General features: G+C 35.8%; 2 protein-coding genes across 2 annotated transcripts; one reads left to right on the forward strand and one right to left on the reverse strand.

Moving 5' to 3' along the window:
- The first annotated feature begins 5672 nt into the window (after positions 1 to 5672).
- Positions 5673 to 7379, forward strand: LOC131061813 (cytochrome P450 86B1-like). The gene has a single exon (XM_057995657.2). The coding sequence runs from the start codon at positions 5673 to 5675 to the stop codon at positions 7227 to 7229; it is 1557 nt and encodes a 518-aa protein (XP_057851640.2). The 3' UTR covers positions 7230 to 7379.
- Positions 7380 to 9354: 1975 nt separating this feature from the next.
- LOC131860258 (cytochrome P450 86B1-like) lies at positions 9355 to 10371 on the reverse strand. The gene has a single exon (XM_059214642.1). It carries the CDS (start codon positions 10369 to 10371, stop codon positions 9355 to 9357), a length of 1017 nt encoding a protein of 338 aa, XP_059070625.1.
- Between the last annotated feature and the right edge of the window lie 17370 nt (positions 10372 to 27741).

Genomic DNA, 27741 nt, shown 5'->3' on the forward strand with positions numbered 1-27741 from the left:
TTAATTGCTCCTGTGTTTCAGGTGTGCAGTCAAAAGGAGGAATTGGGGGTGTATCTTGTGGGTTTTCAGGATGTGCATTTTGTTGTTCTTGTTGTGGATTAGAAGAATCTAGTTTTTGAAACAAAAAATGAAAAATCCTAATCAAAATTAATGAAATTAAATTCAAAATGTAAAACAAATTGAACAAACGAGAAAGAAAGACAAAAATAAACAAAAACTAACCTTGATCCATAGTGTCTGGAGGAGAAATCTAGCACCCCATTCACGGTTTAGGAGAGAAAATGAAGAAAAAAAAACTAAAAATACACTATTCACAGGAAAATAAGACCCAGTTTTTTAAATTTTTTTTTTTTGACAGGCACCATGTATGTGGTTCTTTTGGGATTATTAGCCCGTACGTACTCATTTTCCTATAAGTAGCGTGTACGTGCTCATTTTCCTAGAGGTAGCGCATACACACTACTTTCCCTAAAATCAGCGCGTACGCACTACCTTCTCTAAGCTCAGGAACAACAAACCTAAGCGCATACATGGTCATTTCAAATTTTAGAACCGCGTATGCGCTGCTTGTTTTTCCATGTTTTTTTTGGGTGGTGTCCACTTTTCTGACCACCATTGTTGTGCACATACCCTGTGTTGAGAATGTGATGGCTAGGGGTTCAAGCATTGTTGTAATAATGAGGAATTTGATGTTCTCAAGTGCTGGAATATCCTAGCCCACATGGGCACCAACATCAACCAAATGAAAAGAAGTATGTGTAGCTAGTCTTTTCCCCCTAATGATTGGTTTAAGGCCAACTTTGATGGTGTTGCTAAAGGGAACCCTGGACCTGTTGGCTGTGGTGGAGTTATCCTCAATGGTGTTGGCTTTTGTATTGGGGTGGTTTCCTATCCCTTGGGGATTCAGACTAATCATATGGAAGAAGCCATGGGAGCCCTCCAAGCTATTAAATTAGCCTATAATTTTGGTGTCAAAATGTTATGGTTGGAAGGAGACTTTAAATTATTAATTACCTCCTTGGAAAACACCAACCCTCATGGACAATTAAAAACATCATTGATTCTGTCAGAGAGTTGCTTTAGGGGTTTGATAAATGCCACATTTCCCATGTTTACGGAAAGGCCAATAGTTGTGTTGACTAGGCTACCAAAGATGCAATACAAAGAGAGCAAATCATGATTTGGAATTGCAAGGGGGGGGCTCCCTTGTGTGGCATATGATATCTTAACTTATGAAAGATTTCATGGAAAGCAAGGTCGGATTTGAAATCATTCCCCGAGGTGATAGGGGTGGTCATGGTAGTAGGAGTTGGTTTTGTATGTAGCCAAGAAGGAGGTACAATAATAATTGTAGGCTCAGTTCACATGCTTTATGGGTGCTATTTTCCTTATCGAATATAAGTATTAGAAATTTCCACAAACTTCTAGTGGTTTCTCACAGTAAGTTCATTGTGAAGAAAGGTATTTGTAGGAATTTATAGTTGATAGACATCAATAGCATTATGGGGGGAAACCACAAGAGAACAGAGGCTACCACTATTGAAAAATGGAGGAACCATCCTCAGGTCCGGGAAATACTCCAAGCTACCAAGATGACTGATTTTATGGAGAGAATGTAGGAGAAACGACCCGAAATTACAAGAATTTTCAAGAAGGGCTGGAATAAAGGTACTTTGACCATAGGCAATAGGAAGGTCAAGGTGACTAAAACTATGATCGCTGAGGCTACGGGTCTTCCAATGGACAACATCAAGTTCTATAGGGATAGGAAGATTTTAGACGCTGTTGTGAAGAAATTTCTGAAGAATGAGGAGGAGAAAGCCAGATTGGTGAAGGGCATACCTACTACTCGCCAAAGGTAATTAAGCTGATTTGGCAAATATTTTTTCTTTCTATTATGGAATTTATCACTCTTTATGGTAGATTTATTAGGGTTTACAACTATCATTTTGTCATTCTAAACCACTTTCGGTGTAAAGAGAAAATTTCCATTCCATATTATCTTTTTTGCATCCTAAATGCTGGGATCAAGGATGCAATATCCAACCCCAATACCAATCCATCAATACATGAGGTTTTGATGGTGATTATGTATAATCACATCAAGAACACTACCGTCCATCTGAACATTGTTGATTTTTTTTAGTCGAAAGAGGATCTCGATGACTTTGATGATGAGGAAGACAATGGCTATGACACGAAATTTAGGTAGAGGATGACCCCCAAATTGTTGGGTCAAGCAGGAAAAAAAGAAAAAAAGGGCATGAGCTACAGAATAAAGGGTCAGCCAAAAGGAAGTAGAGAGGGGAGGATGAGGATACCTAGCATGAAGAGGATAATGAGACTGATAAAAACATGGATACTAAAAGCGAGGAGGTCCAATTCCTCTTGAGCTAGAAGCAGAAAAAGCAAAATCCTAAAATTAAAGAAGTGGGAACCAAGAATTGGCCGCCTCTCATGAATGAATCTAAGGATAAGGGCCTAATGGGGGAGGACACGACCATGAAAGAAGCTCATAGCTCTGACGTCAAGGAGGTGGGTCTTGAGGTGAATTTAGAGCCTGCTGGAGACAAGACCCAAGAAGATCATTACTTGGATATACACCTCTACATCAATAACGACATAGATAGCTTCAACAAGGTGCTCCACTAGATGCAAAAGGAAATTTCTGGCATTAAAACAAGCAAACCCAGGAAGCTGGAAAAATTGAGACTTTAGAAGCAATAGGCTCGGGTAAATTCAACTCCCTCCCAGATTGTCTCAGTGAGATCACCAAAGCTATTAGTAATGCAGAGGAGATCATCAATGCCATTTTTTCTCTCAATCCCACTAGGCAAGACATGTTTCAACGTTCTATTCCTTAGGAATACGAGAAAAGGAAATAGCCTCAAAATTCAAAGAAAGATGGAGGATTTGATCCACTAAAAAAATCAATATCAAGTAATTAGATTCATGAATAACCTTCCTCTAACCCAATCCACAAGCCTTTTAAGAGTCACCAAAATAGCCCCAAATTTCATCAAATTATTGGAACCATTTCCCATAACATAAAATAAATAAAAATAATACCAAAAGACCCAATAGTACTAATTTTGAAAAATATAGGAGGAGAGAACCACTTACCACACCTATTCACCTTGTTGGAAGACTAAGATTTAAAGATAGGCAAAAAATAAAAAGATTTGAAAGCATTTGAAAGAAGAGAGTTGGAGAAAGATAAGAACCCACAAAATAATATTTCAAAAAAACATTTTCTTTGAGAACATCCATAATCTTCACCTAACCTATTCAAGAAGACATCAATGACTCTAAAAGAATTTAGGATTCCTCTCTAACTCATTTGCAAAGAAGTAAAAATAGGACTAATATGCTAGGAAACCACAAGGAAAAAATATAATTTTAGATGGTGAATAAACTCATTTAAAATTTACTTAAAGATGAAAGATGAAAAGGGATGAGATACTTAAAAAAATGAACATTTTCTTTATTATTGTCAAAAAAACACATTTTCAAGGATCTAGAAACCCTCTTTTCAATATTATCCAAAGTTAGAACTATTTATTTTGTATATAAATTTTAATTATTTAAATTTCATTTCTTATTTGAAAGTCTACTTTATTTTATTTTTAATTTGAAAAATATAATAAATATAAGATACCTATATATTAATCTTTAAGTTTATGAAAAATAACCCTAAAATTTAAACTAAATAAATTTTATTTATCTAATGTTTCTTTATGGTTATTCATGCACTCATCTAACTAGGTTAGATTAACATTATGAAAATTTATTTTTCGTTTATAATATTATTGATCTAAAGTGTTTGTTATTTGTTAGAGCAATTGAAATCTTCTTGATCATTTTATGGTACCTACTAATGAATTCCATGAGCATTTTTCAAAAAAAATTACAACCGATTATTTGGTTTATGTTATATTGATATAAGATTAATGAAAAATGAAAGAATTTTGGTTCCTAGTGGATGTAATTATTATCATTGTCTAGTGGGCCAGTTTTTCTTAATCAACAACATACTAACACGGGTAAACATAACCCATGACTTTGTTATAACTCCCATGAAAAAAGTTCCTAAATGTCAGTATAGGTAAATTATTATTTAAGGATATTCATATGCATTTTCTTCATACAACTAGTGGTCAAATCAATAAATAATTTTTAAGATCTAGTCAAGATGTACATAACCAAGAGTGCTTCACCTAAAACTAATATATATGTATAGACATGAAATCATAATTAGGATTCGATATACGCAAACAAAAAATTTAAAATTAGATCAAGAAAGGAAATGAGGACCTTAAACAAAATGCATCAATAGGGACCTTGGAGTAAATAATACCAATTTTTTTAAATACAAAATAAAAATAAATAATCAACATCTTTCGTTATACTTAGAATATAAATGGACCACCTATATAAATATAAAAATTAAACCATAGATCAATATTACTAATTCATGTTGTGTAAACAATAAAAATTATTTTTATTTTGAAGTTTGATTTATTTATAAGACGTAAGAAAACACATTATAAAAGGTTGCATAAATTAAAAAATACATCATATGATGTGGCTTAATCTAGGACTATATTGTAGGAAACAATCCTAGTGCGAGTAAGATAAAGATATCAACTATATTACATATATGCAATCTCCATGTTATGTCAAATCTCAACTTTAAATCTTCTCTTACTAATTCTCTTGGATCTAGATGATCAAATTTCCAAGTGAATTTACTAGTTTATGCATCATGCATTAATGTTTAAATTAATGACTTTCATAGGCTTGTAGAATAATACACAAACTAATTTTTTAACATATTGCAACAATGTTCATTGAAGTTCTTTCAAATCCAAGTGATTGATTTTGTAATTAAATTAGATACTTATGCACTGCATACTAATGCATCACACAAATATCCAAGATAAAATATTAGTCACTTGAATTATTATTAGTCACAACTTAGAATTCATTTTAGATGTCCATATTAGGAGTTGAACTTGGGTCTCCATAGTGAGAACCCAATGTTTTAACCAATTATGCTCAACCCTTTGGACAATACAAGATGGAATATTACTATTAATGAGCCTCATATAATTAATGCTTAAATTTATGAATGTGTTATATTATTTTGTGAGTTTTAAAAAATCTTAATACAATACACAAACTATTTTTTTTCAAATATTGTAATTTTATTCTCACAAATACTCTTAGATCTCAATAGTTTATTTTTTTATTGATAATTAAGAATATTTCAAATTCCATATGATTAATGTTTATATGAACAATTATAATTTATCTTTATTAAAATCTACATCACATAATGTAAAACACAATCTACTTTTTCAAATAAATAACATTGATATTACAAAGTTACAATCTTTGGTTAAAAAATAATCAGTCTATTGAAATACAACTGCCAGGATATTAAGATTAAGCCCGACCACATTGTCCTGTTGATAGGTTAGGAACCGGTTTTTAAGATTGCAGTCCTCTTATACCGGTCTCCATTAATTATCTCTCAAGTGGGTGCCCGTCCTTAAAAGCATCAACTTTTAAACACCTATTGGTAGAAGCTCACATAATTTCAATAAAAGCGACTATTACAAGATGGCCCAGAATTATAAATAAGAGCATCGAGGAATTACAGTAGAGAAATGGCGAGTCTAGCGGGAGTTGTAGGGATTGGGATTACGGTTTTTCCACTTTGGTGCGTAGGAATAGCAAGCATCATACTCTTTTACATTTACAGTTTGAAGTCTCGGGAACGATCGAGATTTAGAGGCGCACCGGTGTGGCCGGTCGTGGGCGTGCTTCCTTCGTTGCTTCTCCATTTCGGGCACCTCTACGATTGGTTTACTTATCTCGTCGTCATAAACGGCGGAACGTTCAGGCTCCCCGGTCCTTGGAAATTCCGGGTCTTCACGGCCGATCCGGCAAACATAGAATACCTGCTGAAAACAAGGTACCACAATTTCGGCAAAGGAGAGATTTTCAAGGAAACGTTTCGCGACATGTTTGGCGAATCAATTGTGGTGCAAGATGGGGAGGCTTTCAAGCGCCTCAATATATCGGTCGGTAAGGCGCTCGCCTCGCCGGCCTTCCGCAACGATGCGGCCGCCTCCCTGCCGGCAGTGATGCAGCAAAATCTTGTTCCTGTCTTCTCCCACGCCTGTAAAAAAGCCGCCATTATCGACCTGCAAGACGTGTTCCACCGGCTTGCTTTGCACAATGTATGTCTCTTCGGCGCAGGTGTGGAACTTGGCTGGCTTACACCGGGTCTACCCAAAGTTCCATTCTTGGAGGCCTTCGAAGAGGCTTTGCAGACACTTATGCTTCGCCTGCTCATGCCGCCGGTTTGCTGGAAAATTTTGAGGTTCTTTAACGTTTTGTTTGAGGGTCGGCTTCTCAAGGCCAGAGAAACCATCTACGACTTTGTTCTTCAACAAGTTCATGCTCGCTGGCGCGCTAAGCAGGACGGGACTCAAGGATCGGACATCGGATCAGCTTTCATTCGCTTCGAGAGGGAAAGCGGGCGGCTTTATTCTGACAAGGGAGTACACGAGTTATTTGTGAGCCTCATTTTGGCGGGCAAGGATACGGTTACGCCGGGCCTCACCTGGTTCTTCTGGCTGGTAGCAAACAACCCCCGTGTTGAAGCCCAGATTTTAGCAGAACTGCGAGAGATCGTGAAGCAGAGGAATAGTCTTGACGACCTCGACCCTTTTTCTTTTAGCTTTGAAGAAGTTAAGAGGATGGATTACCTGCACGCAACATTGACGGAGTCTCTCCGCCTCTACCCGCCTATTCCACTTGAGCTCACGGCTTCCCTTGAAGACGACGTTCTGCCCGACGGCACGACTATGAAGAAGGGTGAACAGATTTTGTACTCGATTTACTCTTCCGGTAGGTTGGAGAGCGTTTGGGGTGAGGATTGCCTGGAATTCAAGCCGGAAAGGTGGATGAAGAACGGCAGATTTGTGAGGGAATCGGATTTCAAGTTTTTAGCGTTCAACGCAGGACCCCGTCGCTGCACGGGCAGAGAATTTGCGTACTGGCAGATGAAGTGGGCGGCGGCCTCCATTCTTTTACGTTTTCGGGTAAAGATTGTTGATGAGCATCCTGTGCTTCCTAAGTACGGTCTCGCGCTTTTCATGAAGTATGGTTTGCTCGCAACTATTCACGAAAGAGAGAACGAAAATGGTGACGGCTAATCTCTCAAGTTATCTACATATCTTAGCTCCTTAATGATAGTAATAATGTGATTGATCGTGTGTACTGGTACAAAGGAATTTATTATTATATTGGTCCAGTTTGATTGGTGATAAAATAAAAACAAATTATTAACTTTTTGAAATGAAGAAAGAGAAAGAAAATAAAACAAATGATGGCTATTCTTCAATGTTGAACAAAGATGTTGTCACCTCTTAGGCTAGAAATTTTAGGTGAATACTAATCATCATAGTTTGAAATATTATTATAGCAAAGGGTATTTTATCTTGTATAATAATAGTTGGTAGAGAATATATTCAATTATGATTATAATATTAGTTATAAGAAAAAAAAATATCTTGTTATGATCAATGCACTTTTAAACAAATATGGAGAGGAAGGTTCATTTTTATTATTTCTATCTTATCCTCCCATTTCTAGTGTTCCATAGATTTGGCTCAAGATATATTGATTGGTTCAAGTGGGATGTGTCAACACCACTATCTATCATAATCCCTGGCGGGGCCAGGCAAGCCCTTCCTACTATTGTTGGGAAGGTGGGTTAGCACATCTCATACTAGTTGGAGGTAATGCTTTAATTCGGAGGCTACCCCTTTGAAGTGGTACTACAAAATTTAATATAATTTTTTTTTTATCTTATTAACTTATAGTTGTGTGAATTGTCTAATTTATTTATATTTCACATTTACTACAAATTTTCTTTGGCATTTTCATAGATCTCTAGGATCTATTTCGTTTTATCAAATTTATTTGTGAGGCTTGAACAAGGTGTAAGGGGAAAGTTACACATATATGCCCTACCATAACAAGTCCCAAAAGGTACCTAAGACACCACCCAATACAAATAGTCAAATTGTGTTGAAGTCTTGCAAACAATAAAACCATGGTTATACCAAACATTTATGCAAACACGAGAGGATATGACTAGACAAAAATATAAGACTATGCTTGATGATGTCTTATAAAGACAAAATATAAAAATACAAGAATAAAAAGTTTTATATAACTTCAAAATTAATGTAAAAAGAAAAACTAAAGTAAAATCAAGTCATGTATTGACTAAACCCTTCTAAACTCAGTTTTTCTTATTTTTATTCATATGAACAACTTATTCTTTTTCTTTTTAAATGAAATACATATATTTTATTATGACTTAATTTAGATTCTAGAGCAAAATACTTTATTTAAAAAGAGAAAAAACATCTATTTAATCTATATTTTAATTTAGACATATTAATGCTAGTAGTAAAAAGATTTCTGAATATATTAACGGGATGTACACATTTATAAGCCTATTAGCCTAAAATAACAGAATGTCTCTCTCCAAATAAATGTGAAACGCCAGGCCAATGTACGCACCGCTACAGTTCAGTCGGTTCATTATAAAGATGGTAACAAAAAAATATTCATGACATTAAAACCTGCAATGCATACAGCAGATATGAAGTAAAAGATTCAAGCATTTTCACTACATGTCAACACAATAGAACGAAAGCAAATAGGAGAATGAGATGCATCAAGACAATGGATATCATGGTGAGGTGCAAAATGATTTGAGATCGCTGTCATACACGATCTCTATCCCTAGGGTGGATTGTGAGAAGCAGACCATCTTTCATGGATAATACGATTGTAAACTTGGGAATCACGGGATGTTTATCGACCATCTTTATCTGATAGTGAATGAGAATAGAAGCGGCAGCCCACTTCATGTGCCAGTACGCAAACTCCCGTCCCGCGCACCGCCGAGGCCCAGCGTTGAATACTGCAAACTTGAAATCCGATTGCCTCACAAACCCCTCGTTCTGCAGCCATCTTTCCGGCCTGAACTCCAGGCAGTCCTCCCCCCACACGCTCTCAAGCCTGCCGCACGAGTAAATCGAATACCACACCTGGGCACCCTTCTCCGTCTGCGTACCGTCCGGCAAAACATCGTCTTCAGCTGCCTCCGTGCCCTCCGCAACGATGGGCGAGTACAGTCGGAGGCTGTCCGAAAGTGCTGCGTGCAGATAATCCATCTGCTTCACTTCCTCAAACCCGAATGTCCACTCCTCTTTCTTTGCACTCTTGTGCAGAATGCCTTGGAGCTCTGCTAAAATCTTGGCTTCAACTTCCGGGTGTTGAGCCACCAACCAGAAGAAAAACGTCAGCGCGGCAGAAAGCGTATCCTTGCCCGCCATAACGGATCATTTCAAGAGAATAATCCCGTCCGCTTTCTCGTTCAAGCCGGATGTAGGTCCAAAAGGCACCCAGGCATGGAGAATCATAGAGATAATAACCGGCAGCGGAGAGGCGGGCGAGCAAGCCGTCCACAAACTCATAAACGACCGCCCGGCCGGATATTAGCCGGGCCTCCGACCCAAGGCGCAAGAACTTCATCATTTTCCAGCAAAAGCGAGGCAGAATGGCTCTCAACAGCAGCGCCTCTATCGCCCCATCAAACGCATCCAAGAAGGGAACCGTGGTTAAATCTAGATCGAGCGAAGCGGGGTCAATCCCAAACCCGACCATGCATGTATTGTCGAAAGCAAGGCGTCGGAACACATCCTGCAGATTGAGGGGAATATAGTTTGCAGCGGCGTGAGATAGCAGGGGTATCAGCTTTTTGTGTGCCGCTGCGGATAAGGTCGTGACGGTCTTGTTACGGAAGGCCGGAGAGGCGAACGCCAAAGCGATGGACTTAATCATTTGCTTGAAGGGCTCTCCGTCTTGAACAAGAACGGAATCGCCAAACGGGTCGGCAAACATCTCCTTAAATTTGTCCCCTTTGCCGAAATTATGGTACGCGGTTTTCACCATGTACTCTATATTTTCAGGGTTGGCTGTCAATATCTTAGCTTTCCAGGGGCCCGGCAGCCTGAACGTTAAGCCGTTTAGAACAAGGATATGAGTATACCAGTCGTAGAGGCGGCCCAAGTTTAGAATCATGGAGGGAAGGATACCCACAATAGGCCAAACTGGAGCTCCTTTAAAACTTCCTGGCATGTTCCATTGGGAAAGTAGAATGATGATTATTATTGCAGCGAAAGAGAGGGTAACCGGAATCATGGCGTTGCCTATAACTTCGTTCAGCCTTCCCATTGTAATTGGAGACACTACGACCCGTCCAAAAATCTTCCTCATTGCCGCTAGTCCCGCTTCAATCTAATTCCAAGGCTAGATAATGAGAGATATTCTGAAGTATTCGGATTATAATTCATTTGGCTAAGAGGCAAAGATAAACCTGGACATATCAGAACACATTACTAAATGGAAGAATATCACATCAATAAACCTAACATTATTAATAAAGGTTGTTGGAATGTGTAATTTTTCTCACCAAATCATTAAATTAAAAAAAAACATCTAGAATGTTGTTAGACCCAATAAGAGTTAAAGATGGATAGAGAAAAATATTAAATATTTGTTATTTTGAACATGTCAATTTAATATTTAGAATTGTTTCAAGATCTTTATATAAAGAGGAAATTTTAAGCTTTAGGCATCAGGTGCTTGACTGATCATGTAAGGTGTTAAATGTTGCAGCATTCATAAAGATGTAATGATTGTAATCAATTAATGAAGATATAAAGTGTTCTTGTAATCAAAGTAATTTGATAAGAATTTATGTTTGATTTATTTATATGTTTTACGTATGTTGTTTGTACTTATAATTCATCTAACTCCAACAAAGTGGTAGTAAAGTAGGTTGTAAGAGATCTAAAGATCATGGGTGTGAGAAGAAGTGCAAGTTGCAACTAAAGGCAAATGGCAACAATAGCCGCTGCAAGTCAAATAGGGATTGCTACAAATAGTTTTTTTAATGAATGTCAAATGTAAGTGACCGCAGTTGACAAAGTCACCAATTAATGTCACTCAAGGTAGATGCTTAGACAAAGAGGATCACTTATTAGTAATGTTGGCAGCTAAAGGAGAAGTGAAGCCTATAAAAGAAAGGTCAAGCCGAAAGGAGTCAAACCGTAGAAGTTTTCAATTAGCCACTAAGGTCGTAAATCACAAGTTGAGGAGGAGATTAGTTTACATCATAAAGTTAGTCTATAGTTCTCAAAGGAAAAAACATGTGAAATCATAGCCACTTGGAAGAAAGGAAGTTGCAAAGAGAGGCCATTAATTCCAAAGAAATATTGTTGAGGGATCATAGGTATGCTAGTTGAAACCAAGTCATGGCCAAAATTTTCTTTTAAGCAAGTCATTGTAAACCATCCACATAGTTGATGCTACCATAAATTTAGATCAATTATTCTAAGAGAATTGTTGTGTTTTGAGAATTTGTTAAAAGGAATTGACAGTTCCACATGTAATTCACAATTCTTTATTATTGCTTGTAGCAACCATAGACAAGGTCGTACCATTTTGTCGAGTTGATGTTGTTGTTAAGCGAGAGAAATCCTAGAAATTTGTGAAGAAAGTTGCATATCAATAACAAAACTACATATAATATATTAAAGATGTTGATTTAAAGGAAGTTGTTTATGAGATAGATGATTGTTTTAAAGGATTAAATTAGTTGTAGTTGATAAAGCAGATAGCTAAAATGAGAGAAGGAATAGTTGAAAGGGTTGAAACAACCATAATCTAAACAACCATTAGAAATAGGCTTGAAAAAAAAAAGAGAAAGTTGTAGGAAAAATAGAAGATCGATGATTGAGTGAGTAGGTTAATGCATTAGGATGATTTATACAACACTTTGTTACTTTCATCCACCTTGTAAATATTATATTAATCATTATATTTAAAAATGAACATAAGACTTGAATAATAATGTAAAGTCAGATACTAGATATTTGAGAAGGAACATAAAATATATATACCCAACCAAAGATTTTATGTATATCTCTGATGGTTTCTAGTAAATTACATAAAGGTTATATATGATGTTTTCCTCCTCCAATCATTAACTTAATAACTTATTTGATCAATCATTAATCAAATACAAAACTACTTTCCAAAGAACTTCTAGATATATATTTAAACTTTAAAATTATGAATTGGAAACTAATTTAGTGACTATTTCTTACCATTTCTATTATTCTAATATTTTTTCTTACATTAAATATTAAAAAATATAATTTCAAATCAGCTATTCATAATCAACTAGACATGTTTTAAGTTTGTATTCTAAAATACACAATTTCATCCTTCCTTCTTTATGAATTACATTTAACATTTATTTTTATTTAGTTATTTTTTTAGTTCGTGTCTAATTTTTAAATTAAATTATCATGTTGAATGACTCGGTTAATACTTAATAAAGAATTTAAAAGCACCCCTTATATTTTAGTGTTTTCTTTTTCAATTACAAAACTATAATAATATAGTAAATTTTATTAAAAACATAGCTTATAAAAATGTGAGAGAATCATAAACTAAAGTTATAAATTTAAATATTATAAGCTACATAGTTAAATATAGATGGAGAGGGGGATGAATTATATAGACTATGTTAGACACAATATATGCTAGAGTTGAAGTCCATTGTGGCTATCTGATAAGATCTATCTATTTTTCAAATTTGATCAACTACTATTTATGGTTAGACATAATATGTTAAACATGGTGAGATCAATAATAATAACATTTATGATTAGAAACCATAAAATCGAGTATCATGTACAAAATGAGTACTGTTGGAGATTAATAGTTATTGTCTATACCTCAATAATGATACCTATGACCATGAATTTTATAATAGTGTGTGGATTCTCTCTATCTATTTAATAAACTGATTGTTGTAAATATGATTTAAAATATTCAAGTTTATATAAGATTTGTTGTTTGTGATGTAAGAAATATAATTCATTTAATTATAAATAATGATGATAAACAGTAAGAACTCTAAAATCACAATAAATTAGCAAATTTTATCACCTGTACCTCAATAAGTAAGCCGATAGGCTTTAAGTGGGGTATTTTTGCCCGCCAAAGTGTAAGACATTTGGGCGAGGGGTCTTTCCTAGTGACCGGTCACTTTTCCTAGTGAGCGGTAGGTGGTGTCTTGGTTGTTTGACTTGGATTTAGACATGTGTTCCTTGCATGAATCCTGAAGAAGTGGCGAACAGTAAGTGATTGGTTGTGGTTTGTTTGGTTTTCATTTCCCATTATCATTTGGAATGTTTTTGGTCTACAAGTTTTGGTTTTTTTAGGGTTCTGTCTGCAAGTTTTGGCTTCATTAAGGTTTCATTTGGCATTCGTTGAGTGTAGGCTGGGGTTACGAGTGCACTTGGTGAATGCATTAGAGCAGTTCAATCTGTGCATTTGGTGAGTGCATGCATCCAAAATTAAGCAAAAAAATTTTGGATGTAAAGATTTGCCAAAGGATGTTTGAGAGATTGTTTCCTTGCTTTGTACGGATAAATAAGGTACGTGAAACTTGTTCTTGTTGAAATCATGTTGAATTTCATCTACACTTTCAATCATATAAGAAGTTCATGGCAACAATTAATCCAAATCTAGTCATTCCTACAAGTACAACATAATTTGTGAAGTCTATTTTATGTGATAAATTAGAATATTTAGATGAGTTCAAAATACAATGTATAAAAGGTGAATGCAATAATTGTGGAGTTTTGAGTAAGTTTGTGTTGCAAACTGAGAATATTGATATTCATGCACTAGTTATATGGAAGAGATTTGAATATGAGACATACCAAAGTAAGTTAGGAACTGAATCCAAAAAAAATATGTTGAAAGAGTGAATTGCCCTACATTTGGTTTATAGATAGATTTCGTAATATGATATATCCACATATCCAAAATTGTCATGGTGCAAGATGGCAGGCTAAACAATTTCGTGATTCAAAGAATTTTTTTCCACCAGGTTGTATTCTTTCAATTGTAGATTTCTTCGAGAATTATACATTTAGTCCTCACACAGAAATTCATAGTCAATATTATCATTTCGATCAAGTTGCAATATTTGTACAAGTTTTCTATAGACATGCACAATTTCATGTGGATGGTATAGAGAGTACTGAAAAGGAACACATTATCGTCAACGAGGTTCATTTCTATATCAATGATGATACGTGTCATGATAGGAGCTATGTATTACATTGTTTTGGAATGTTTTTTGAAGATATTAAAGATCGTGGGATAGAATATACACAACATTGGATTTGGTCAGATGGATGTGTCGGTAAGTACATTAGATTTAAAATTGATTATAAGTTGATTTTTTTCTTATATATGATTTGATTGTATATAATAGGTCAAAAGATTTTATTTATATATATATATATATATATATATATATATATATATATGTTATTCATGTTAGGGCAATTTAAGTCTGCAAAAGCTTTTAACTAGTTATCCCTACAACATGCTCAACGTAGCATAAAGTTTTTGTGAAACTTCTTTGAGAGTGGACATGGAAAAGGAGAGCATGATGGAGCAGGAGCATGTGTTAAGTGTGCACTTCGCCAACATGAACTTGCAGGTAAATTCTCTTCATATTTGTGTACAGATTTAATTCTCTTCATATTTGTGTACAGTTTTAATTCTCTTCATATATATGTGTGTGTGTTTGTGTGTGTGTGTGTGTGTGTGTGTGTGTGTGTGTGTGTGTGTGTGTGCGTGCATGGGTTGTCCAATTTTCTAAAGCGAGAGCTTATGTACAGGTAACACCATACGTAATTCTAATGATATTATTGAATGGTGCAAAAATCATTTTGTTGGTCGTGATACAACTTACAATAAGCGTTATTTTTGGGAAGTTAAAGGTATATATATATATAAAATCTTAAACATTCAAGTGTTCTTGAATTACTTTTAAAATTTGTGTATATATATGTATGTATATATACATACATACATACATACATACATACATTATATATATATATATATATATATATATATATATATATATATATATATATATATATATATATATATGCATGCACACACACACACACACATATATACATGCATATGTGTGAAATGAACTAAAATTGACTAAATAATTTGTATTATCAGATATTGATCGATCAAATCCTTATAATTGCCAATCTATTAATGGTATTAAAAGTTTTCATCAAGTCATGACTATGGGATTTAGCAAGCCTCGTGTTAGTCTTGCAAGATGAAAATCATGCTTTTGTGTTGATTGCATTGCGAACAACATAGATACTCATTGTCAAAATATTGCTAATGGATATGTTTTGTAATGGGAAATGAAATAATTTTACACAATGTCTCCTTACAAAGATAGTGACATTATATATATTCATGATCCTCTATATTTAGCTGATTATGAATGTGTTTCTGATTTAGTTGTTACAGGTGCATGCATGCATATTTTGTAAATTATATATGTAAATGTACAAATTTTAAAATTCTTATTTAATTTAATATTGTTCAAAATTAATTTAAAAATGTATAATGAACTAATATTGCTTGAAATATATAAACATGTGGTCTATTTTCACAGGTGATATTTTTGTAGTGATTGCTGATCCTGACAATACTGAAAGTGTAGATTATTATCTATTGAGATGCACACAACCAAAATGCAAGTTATTGGAAGCAGTCAATGATGATGATGGGCAACAATATCCCATTGGTTCAGTTATTGTTGAAGGCACCTATTATCAACAAATAAAGATAGATACAAATGGTGTAACATTCATTGATTATATGTCTGGCCAAAAATTTCTACACTACAGTCACCTAGTAATAGCGACAAGATTGTAGTTGGAGACATTGCCAAAAAGAGGACGTGGCAACCAAAAGTGGAGGTTGCCTATTGAAGATCATCAATTTTTTTTAGAAATTATAAAAGATAGGGAGGATCTAGATTATATGTACCAGGAGCTTTAAGTTCACTTTTCATGTTTGAACAAGTAAATTATATTAGATAGGTCTTATTTTGATAAACTCATATATATTTAGATATTTCTAGATGTGTTTACATTTGGGTAACTTGTGGAAATTTAGTTTTGTTGATGCATCTATTTTACGTTTTATACGTTTATTTTACATGTTTTATTCTTAAATTAAATATTTTGTGTCTATGCATTGAACATGTATGTATTGATTTTAATTTTTAATTTTATTTATGTGTATGGATTTATTTCATTACATGTTGTCTTAAGGGGTCATTTAAACACATGTATGGATTCATTTATATTTGTACACATGCATGGATTCATTTTATTCATCTATGTATTCATTTAATTTATATTTGCACATGTATAGTTTCATTTAATTATGTTGTATATATAGTTACACATGTATATATAGTTACATAGGTAGCTTGAATTTCTAATGTGTGAATCACCTATTAAATCATCTTTAAATGTATGTATACGTGTATCTATTCATTTATAGATATGCACGATCCAAGAGATCATATATATATATATATATATATTCATTTATAGATATGCACGATCCAAGAGATCATATATATATATATATATATATATATATATATATATGTTGTCTTCAAGGGTCTTAAGGGGATATTTGTGTCATGGATTCATTTATATTTTTACACATGCATGGATTCATTTTATTCATCTATGTATTCATTTAATTTATATTTACACATGTATGGTTTCATTTAATTATGTTGTCCTAAGGTGTTTTAAGTGGTCTTAAGGGGATTTAAGGGGATATTTGCGTCATTGATTCATTTATATTTTTACACATGCATGGATTCATTTTATTCATCTATGTACATTAATTTAATTTATATTTACACATATATTGTTTCATTTAATTATGTTGTTTGGATTCAAGTTCATTAAATTTAAATATATAGATATAAGTTCATTAAATTTTTTAAGTTCATTAAACATACATAAACACTTAACTAAAATGAAAAACTAAATTAAATTTTAATGACTAAATTTGTTTAACAATGAACAACTAAAATATACATAAACACTTAACTTTCAAAAACGTGCAAAGTCTAGTATGAAATGTAGATTCCTAACACATATATGTATAGGTCTATCTATCACATACAATTAACTGGAACACTTAACTAAATTCAAATGAATATCTATCATTTAAACACTTAACTTTCAAAAATGTAATCTATCTATCTATCTATCTATCTATCTATATATATATATATATATATATATATATAAACGTGCAAAGTAGTATGAAATGTAGATCTATCTAACACATACACATATATGTCTATCTATCACATGTACACATGTATTAAATGTCTAGTACACATACACATATGAAACATGGAAAATAAATATCTAGTACACATACGCATATGAAATGTGTAGTATGCATGTATGAAATGTCTATTACACATGTATGAAATGTCTATTACACATGTACAAATATGAAATGTCTAGAAAATGTGTGCACATGCACATATATATAAACAATGGGTCACTCAGGGCCCTGTCTTGAACCATGTCCTAATCCATGTGCCTGCAATAGAGTATGCACGCATAAACTCATACATTAAACATTTAATTCATGTACTAGAGTAATTTTTTTAAGTAACATAGATAAAGAGCATTTGCACGTTGACAAACATACCTCTGAGGAGTCTCTAACATAATCACCATGTGCATGCAAGATTCTAGGACATCTATGTGATGAGGAGCTCAACTTGGGTGATAATGGTGCATCGTGCAATGTTAAAATTTTGTTAGATATACATACACATATATTTATAACTTGGAACCTAACCCTTTAAATATAGAAATTAAATATTTAAAAGAAACAATTAATTTAAAGTTATAATGTATACCTATGTCTCTTGATGAATAGGGCTAGTGGCAATGTGCAAATCCTCAAACATCGTCCCATCCACCTGCAATAGAGTATGCATGCATAAACTCATACATTAAACATTTAATTCATACTAGAGTATTTAATTTTTTTAAGTAACACATATTAAGATCATATGCATAGACAAACATACCTCTGAAGGGTCTCTAACATCACCACCATGTGCATGCAGGATTCTAGGATGTCTATGTGACGAGGAGCCCAACCTGTGTAATAGTGGTGCATCCTGCAATGTTGGAATTTTGTTAGATATACATACACATATATTTATAACTTGGAACCTAACTCTTTAAATATAGAAATTAAATATTTAAGAAACAATTAATTTAAATTTATAATGTATACATGTGTCTCCTGATGAACAGGGTCGGTGGCAATGTACAAATCCTCAAGCATCGCCCCCTGCGCCTACAATATAAATTACACATGAACTCACATGTACAGTATGTATATATATGTATATATATATGTATATGTATATATATATATATATATATATATATTAAAGATCAAATTGAATCTACTTGAACATGTACATGTACGTGGCGTAGTACCCCTACCCTAATCAGATTCTAATCTCAGTTTGACCTTGGTTAGTTTATCATGTTATAATGTTATAGTCAGATGTTTTGGTTATTGTGCATACCTGTTAATGTGGTTTTCACATCAATTAGTATGTAAGTTTATTAGTTCCCCTAATTCATGTTACTAATCTCAGGCTAACACTTTTATTATATATATATGTATGCATGTATGACTCTTGGTTGCAGGAGATTGCAGGTACAATACCGCACAGGTGTGAAGTTCACCTCCACCTAGGTTTGCAGGTTTGAGTGCTCCTCATTGACCCTTAGAAATTGGATTAGGTGGTCATAAGACCCTCGTTTGACCCTAGTCATGCTGAAGTGAGCATCGTCAATCGTCCGTCAGTATCCCCTTTGGTTGGATATGCAGGTCATCTGTTTGTTTGGCCTTCTTGGGTTGCGTGTTTTGTGTGTGGTTAAATTAAGTATTTAATCCTTAGTATTTAATTTTCTTAAATGTGTGTTTATGCATTATAATTAAGGGACTAAATTAAATAGGTTCCCTTTTATGCGATTAATTGTTAATTAGAATTGCTCAATTCAAGTTGGTAGCAAGTTCGATTAAATGGTTAATCTTAATGATGAATTTATTCAGTTTATGTTCTTTTGAAAGGAAAGATTAAATTTATTTGAAATAGAATTAATTTAATCTATTTGGCATTTTGGAAATAGCAAGGTTGATTTCAATTATTTAAGAAAATCAATTTTAATTAGAAAAGCAAGTTTAATATATATTTGATATAGTTTGAAAGAATTTACTTTTGGAATTTTATTTTAAATGAAAATATTTTAAATCCAAAAATGGGATTTTTGGTCAAACTTTTCCCATTTAACCTAGGTTTTGGAAAAATATTGGGAGGATGATTTTGGAGAGTATTTTTGGAAAAATATTTTTGGGAATGAAAATTTGGGGATTTTGCAAAAGGAAGGATTTCTTGAGCTTGCAAGTTAGGCTCTTCATCAAAATCTCTTTCAGGATTGTTGAATCAGGTAGGTCTCTGGTTTATTTCGTTGGCTTCTTTGTTTAAAAGAAATTATTTTGGATTTTGTAGAAATCTGTTTGTGAAGGTTAAAAATATCATCTATTGGGGAAAATAAAAAAGTTGTAATTATATCTCCAATCCAAACCCTCCTTGTCTTGTTTTCCATCTCAAGTTTAGATTTTGGTTGCTCGGGTTGTTTTAAAATCAAAATTTGGGGGTTGGCTGTTTACAATAAGATTTCTTTTAAATCCCAAACATATGGTATTCAAATTCAATTTTAAATGAGATCTTTGTTGTGCTTGGTAGATTAGATTAGAGGTGGAAGAATGATTGAAATTATACCAATCTAAATATATGGGGCTTTCTCGAGTTTCTTTTTTAGAATATATATGTGTAAACCTCTTTTTTTAATTCTGGAAAAATGTTCCCAAAGGTTGTTCTCAAAAAAAATTTCTGAGTATTGTCTTTTTATAAATAAAAATAAATAAAAGATATTTTTTTTTGTTGGGTCTATGTATACCTAGAGATTGGGTATTGAATTTATTAGTTTTAATAAGAAAAATTTAAAAAAATTATTGAACAACGTTTAAAATATATATATATAGTTTTGTATTTTTTTTTATATATGCTTACAGGAAGTATCTTATTTGGGAAAAGGATAAAATAATAGGGTATGTGCACCAAGTTGTGGTACCAGAAGGGGGTCTTAAGATGCCACTTTTTTTTTTTTAAATCAGAAAAGTCTGAACTTCAGCGACAAATTGAGGATAGTTACACTCTAAATTTGAAGATGCAACAAGAACAAGAGTTAGAGTGCTTTGAGTCTACTTTCTAAACTACTAATTTTTTTTTAAAATGGTGGAGATTAAGGGCTTCAAAAAGGGGGGCCACAAAAAGTGGTCCTGTTTTTATGCAAAAAACATAACATGGCGTCTCTTGTGGCCCCCCTAAAATGTTAAATTTTTTTTTGAATTTTTAAAATTTCTTCAGTGAGAAATTATCTAACACCTTGTAGTTTATGCCAAATTTTTCAGCTAATTTTTTAATGAGTATATGATTTTTTACTAATTTTCGAAGTGGACACATGCTGAAAAATAGAAATTTGAGCATTCTCCCCACTAAAATCATTGAAAACTAATCAAAAATCATTTTTTTTTTTTTAAATTGCGTATAATGGAGTCTAGTTTCTAAAAATGTAAGTTTTTTCAAAATATGATGAACGTGTAAAAATCTATACCCAAAATAGTGCATGTTGGTTTTTGACAAAAAATGGACACACTGACAAAAGAAATTATAGATGAAAGACTTAATGAAATCAAAATTTGAAATAAATTACATTGTTGGATAGCTAAGAGGGACCTCAAGTTTACCACATTATTTTTTTTTAACTTCATTGAAACATGTGCAAACCTAACGGAGAGCACGACCAAAAATATGTCAAAATTTTTCAATGTTCTGATAAAAACACGTCTCTAGCTTGAAACGGTCGTCCAAACATTTGGGTTGGATGCCCAAGGAAAATACAACCCATAAGTTTGGTGTTTCCCAAAGCAGGCCATTTGGCGCGTGCCAAATATGGCTCTCACCCTATTTGGCGCGCGCCAAATGTGATGAATGGATTTTCCCATTTGGTACGTGCCAAATGTGGTCCATATTCCACATTTGGCATGTGCCAAATAGGGAGAGTGCCAAATGTGTACATAGAAACCCCCATCTCACCTCTCCCTTCTTTATCTCCCTTCCCTCGTAGTTCCATCTCTCTCTATGAACTAGATCTCATATTCTCTCTCTCCCCTTACCTCTTCTTGGGCTCTTCATTTTTATAGATACATACTCTTCTTTGTCCCTCCCATCTCTAGCTCTCAAAATTCCCTTATTCTCCTATCCCTCTAGCTATCTCCCTCTCCATCCTTACACCCATCTAATTCCCTCTCTCACCTCTTTCCCTCAATTTCTTCCTCACTCCCTCCTCTCTCTAGGTCCTAAGGGGTCATAGGACACCATATGACCCCTTAGGACACAATATGACCCCTAATGACACCTAAGGGGTCATATGGTGTCCTAAGGGGTCATAGAACACCATATGACCTCTTAGGTTACCATAGGACCCATAACAACACCATATGTTATCCTAAGTGGTCATAGGACACCATATGACCCCTTAGGACACCATACAACTCATAACGACACCATATGGTGTCTTAATGGGTCATAGGACACCATATGACCCCTTAGGTGTCGTTAGGGGTCATATTGTGTCCTAAGGGGTTATATGGTGTCCTATGACCTCTTAGGACACCATATGACCCCTTACTACACCATATGGTGTCAGTATGGTTCGTATAGTGTCCTATGACCCCTTAGGACGCCATATGAGCCCCTAGTACACCATATGGGATCAATATGGTCTTATCATGTGCGATGATCCCTTAGGACACCATATGACCCCTTAGGACACCATACGACCCATAATGACAACATAAGGTGTCCTAAGGGGTCATATGGTGTCTTAAGGGGTCATAACACACCATATGACCCGTTAAGACACAATATGATCCTTAACAACACCTAAGGGGTCATATGGTGTCTTAAGGGGTCATAACACACCATATGACCCGTTAAGACACAATATGATCCTTAACAACACCTAAGGGGTCATATGGTGTCTTATGACCCCATAGGACAACATATGACCCCTTAGGACACCATACAACCCATAACGACACCATATTGTGTCCTAAGGGGTCATATGGTGTCCTAAGCAGTCATAGGACACCATATGACCCCTTACGACACCATACAACCCATAATGACACCATATTGTGTCCTAAGGGGTCATATGGTGTCCTGAGGGGTCATAGGACACTAGATGACCCCTTAGGACACCATGTGACCCCTTAGAACACCATATAGTGTCATTATGGGTCATATGTTGTTCTAGGGGGTCATATGGTATCCTAACAGGTCATATAGTGTCCTATGATCCCTTAGGATACCATATAACCCCTTACGTGTCGTTAGGGTTCACATTGTGTCCTAAGGGGTCATATGGTGTCCTATGACCCCTTAGGACACTATATGACCCCTTAGGACACCATACTATATGACCACTTAGGACACTATATGACCCCTTAGGACACCATATGGTGTCCTAAGGGGTCATATAGTGTCCTACGGGGTCATAGGACACCATATGACCCATTAAGACACAATATGATCCCTAACGACACTGAAAGGGTCATATGGTGTCCTAAGGGTTCATAGGACACCATATGACCCCTTAGGACACCATACAACCCATAAAAAAAACCATATTTTGTTCTAAGGAGTCATATGGTGTCCTAAGGGGTCATAGCATACAATATGACCCCTGACAACACTATGACCCTTAACAACCCCATATTGTGTCCTAAGGGATCATATAGTGTCCTAAGGGGTCATAGGACACCAAATGACACGTTAGGACACCATGTGGCCCCTTAGAACATGATATAGTGTCGTTATGGGTCATATGGTGTCCTAAGGGGTCATATAGTGTCCTAACGAGTCATGTAGTGTCCTATGACCCTTTAGGACACCATATAACCCCTTACATGACGTTAGGGTTCACATTGTGTCCTAAGGGATCATATAGTGTCCTATGACCCCTTAGGACACTATATGACCCCTTAGGACACCATATGGTGTCATTATGAGTCATATGGTGTCTTAAGCAGTCATTAGGTGTCTTATGATCCCATAGGACATCATATGACTTGTTAAGACACAATATGATCCCTAACAACACCTAAGGGGTCATATGGTGTCCTGTGACCCCATAGGACACCATATGACCCCTTAGGACACCATACGACCCATAACAAAACCATATTGTGTCCTAAGGGGTCATAGGACACCATATGACCCCTTACGACACCATGTGACCCCTTAGAACACCATATATTGTCGTTATGGGTCATATGGTGTCCTAAGGGGTCATATGGTGTCCTAAGGGGTCATATAGTGTCCTATGACCCCTTAGAATACCATATAACCCCTTACGTGTCGTTAGGGTTCACATTGTGCCCTAAGCGGTCATATGGTGTCCTATGACCCCTTAGGACACTATATGACCCCTTAGGACACCATATGGTGTCATTATGGGTCATATGGTGTCCTAAGCAATCACTAGGTGTCTTATGATCCCATAGGACACCATATGACCCCTTAGGAAACCATATGACCCATAATGACAACATAAGGTGTCCTAAGGGGTCATATTGTGTCTTAAGGGGTCATAACACACCATATGACCCGTTAAGACACAATATGATCCCTAACAACACCTAAGGGGTCATATGGTGTCCTATGACCCCATAAGACACCATATGACCCCTTAGGACACCATACAACCCATAACCAAACCATATTGTGTTCTAAGGGGTCATATGTTGTCCTAAGGGGTCATAAGACACAATATGACTCCTGACAACACTATGACCCTTAACAACCCCATATTGTGTCCTAAGGGGTCATAGGACACCAGATGACCCCTTAGGACACCATGTGACCTGTTAGAACACCATATAGTATCGTTATGAGTCATATGGTGTCCTAAGAGGTCATATGGTGTCCTAACGGGTCATATAGTGTTCTTTCACCCCTTAGGACACCATATAACCCCTTATGTGTCGTTCGGGTTCACATTGTGTCCTAAGGGGTCATATGGTGTCTTAAGGGGTCATAACACACCATATAACCAGTTAAGACACAATATGATCCCTAGCAACACCTAATGGGTCATATGGTGTCCTATGACCCCATAGGACACCATATGACCCCTTAGGACACCATACGACCCATAACGACACCATATTGTGTCCTAAGGGTTCATATGGTGTCCTAAGGGGTCATAAAACATCATATGACCCCTTACGATACCATACAACCCATAACGACACCATATAGTGTCCTAAGGGGTTATATGGTGTCTTAAGGAGTCATAACACACCATATGACCCGTTAAGGCACAATATGAACCCTAATGACACCTAAAAGGTCATATAGTGTCCTATGACCCCATAGGACACCATATGACCCCTTAGGACACCATACGACCCATAACAACACCATATTGTGTTCTAAGGGATCATATGGTGTCCTAAGGGGTCATAAGACACCATATGAGCCCTTACGATACCATACAACCCATAACAATATCATATTGTGTCCTAAGGGGTCATAGGACACAATATGACCTCTTAAGACACCATGTGACCCCTTAGAGCACCATATAGTGTTGTTATGGGTCATATGGTGTCCTAACGGGTCATATGGTGTCCTAACGGGTCATATAGTGTCATATGACCCCTTAGGAAACCATATAACCCCTTACATGTCATTAGGGTTCACATTGTGTCATAAGCGGTGATATGGTGTCCTATGACCCTTTAGGACACTATATGATCCCTTAGGACACCATATGGTGTCATTAGGTGTCTTATGATCCCATAGGACACCATATGACTCCTTTGGACACCATATGACCCATAATGACAACATAAGGTGTCCTAAGGGGTCATATTATGTCTTAAGGGGTCATAACACACCATATGACCTGTTAAGACACAATATGATCCCTAATGACACTTAAGGGGTCATATAGTGTCCTATGACCCCACAAGACACCATATGACCCCTTATGACACCATACGACCCATATCGACACCATATTGTGTTATAAGGGGTCATAAGGTGTCCTAAATATGACCCTTTAAGATACCATGTGACCCCTTAGAACACCATATAGTGTCATTATGGGTCATATGGTGTCCTAAGGGGTCATATGGTGTCCTAACGGGTCATATAGTGTCATATGACCCCTTAGGATACCATATAACCCCTTACGTTTCGTTAGGGTTCACATTGTGTCCTAAGGGGTCATATGGTGTCCTATGACCCCTTAGGACACTATATGACCCCTTAGGACACCATATGGTGTCATTATGGGTCGTATGGTGTCCTAAGCTGTCATAAGGTGTCTTAAGGGGTCATAACACACCATATGACCTATTAAGACACAATATGATCCCTAACACACCATATTGTTTGTGTAATATGTACTGAACCTTCATAGTTGATGAGAAATTATCACTTGAGTTGATAAGATATTTTGTCCACAAAGTGTCATATATATCCCTAACAAACCATATTGTTTGTGTAATATGTACTGAACCTTCATAGTTGATGAGAAATTATCACTTGAGTTGATAAGATATTTTGTCCACAAAGTGTCATATATATCCCTGGATAGAGGCACTCGTCTGTTATTAATCTTTTAAGGTTTTTGATCTGTATGCATTCAAGGTCCTTGATAGAGAAACATTCTTCCCAAATCCTATATGAACTGATCTATGCAGATTTCATTTAATTCATGAAAGAAATTTCATTTTCAATATACATTCACAATCATTTCTTTTCAAAGCATTTAGTTAAAGCACATAATAAAGAATAGTTGTAGAACAATAATTTTCCAGTTGTGTAAACTTGTTAAAAGGTTTAAATCCACTATAAATAACCTCTTTTGTGCTTGAGAGGAAGAGGCATACCCACCTAGGTTCAGTGGAGCCTAAAATGTAGAGGGATTTGGTCTTTGACCATCCTTGTTCATTGGCCAAGGCTGATTGGCCTACTTGAGGATTCAGTAGTCTTTTGGTTTTCCAATCTATGGTTTGGGAACCAACAAACACCATATATCATTGAGTGGCAGTTGATTGATAGACTATGTAGGTAGTTCAGTAGGATACAACAAATTCCATGTGGCTAAGGGATGTATGCGCAGATAGTGAGAGATCAGCCACATTTAGGTTCATTATTATCTTATGATCAAGAAATGGCACAGATGCAGAAGATGGTTCCCATGCATTGGGATATTTTGGCAGAAGTGGAGGACATAAGGATGGATGCTGAGTACAATGCATATTGGGAAAATCACCCATTTCCATGGCTGATAGATCTAGGAGAGACGATAGAGGGTGATGGTGGGGATGTTGGAGATGATAGTGGGGATGGTGAAGACAGAGGCAGATGGCAAAGGCGAGGTGCAGTAGAAGAGAGGAGGGTAGTTCAGAGGAGAGATGGAGGAGAGGAGAGATAGGTGCATGTACTTAGAGGTAGAGGTGGACTGCCTTTACAGGTGCCAGCAACGCGGGTTTTAGGACAGAGACAGGGACAAGGTGAAGAGGGAAGAGAGGAGGGGGATGAGCTACTATCCTTCAGAGAGATCTACCATGTACAAGGATGAGATTCAAGAGCTAGAGAGGGATGTAGATAGGCTCAGGAGATAGCTAAGGGACACTGAGAGAGAGAGGGATCGGGCTATTCAGCGCCACACGGAGGTTGATGAGGCATTGAGGGTAGGTAGGCGAGTAACAGAGGACACTGGGGCTGGATATGCCTATGTTATTCGATCAAGGGAGGAGATAGCCTACTAGAGAGACTTGTATTATGGAGTTGTGTCACCTGATCAGTGGTTTATGAGCTTCCAGAGACCATTGCAAACTATGACGACCATTGAAAGGAGGGATAGGGGATAAGCATCTAGTGGTGGGGTCATGGGTCCTTCACCACCACTCGATAGAGGGGGTAGGAGAGATTATTCTGGGGTGGGGACTTCCAGGGCTTAGACTCTGTCGAGGTTGGTTGGCTCTGAGGGAGGGAGTTCATCATAGCCTTAGATGGCTCCCTAAGCATCATTTTTTGTACCATTTTTGTATGATGATGTATACACCTTCAAGTGATTGTAGCCATATGATTTTGACAAGTTGTTTTCTAGTGACTTGGGTGAGAGGAACGACTTCAATCCATTTTATAAAATATTTTGTGGTAGTGATAATGAATTTGTGGCCATTGGATGAAGGAGGGTGAATCTTGCCTATGAGATCGAGTCCCCACTGAAAAAAGGGCCAAGGAGTTGTATTCGGTTGAAGTTCTTGGGCTGCCACATGATTAAGGTCTCCATTAATTTGACATTTCTTACATTTCTTGACAAACTAATATAAATATTTTTCCATACTAGGCCAGTAATATCCAATCCTGATGAGTTTCTTGGCTAAGGTAGGACCACTAGAATGTGCACCACATATACCTTCATGAAGTTCTCGTAACACAATCTAAGC

This window comes from Cryptomeria japonica, chromosome 11, assembly GCF_030272615.1.
Source record: "Cryptomeria japonica chromosome 11, Sugi_1.0, whole genome shotgun sequence".
NCBI classification, from domain to species: domain Eukaryota; kingdom Viridiplantae; phylum Streptophyta; class Pinopsida; order Cupressales; family Cupressaceae; genus Cryptomeria; species Cryptomeria japonica.

Excerpts from the sequence above, each read along its gene's own strand:
- LOC131061813 (XM_057995657.2), top strand. The coding sequence starts at position 5,673 with ATGGCGAGTCTAGCGGGAGTTGTAGGGATTGGGATTACGGTTTTTCCA.
- LOC131860258 (XM_059214642.1), bottom strand. The coding sequence starts at position 10,371 with ATGAGGAAGATTTTTGGACGGGTCGTAGTGTCTCCAATTACAATGGGA.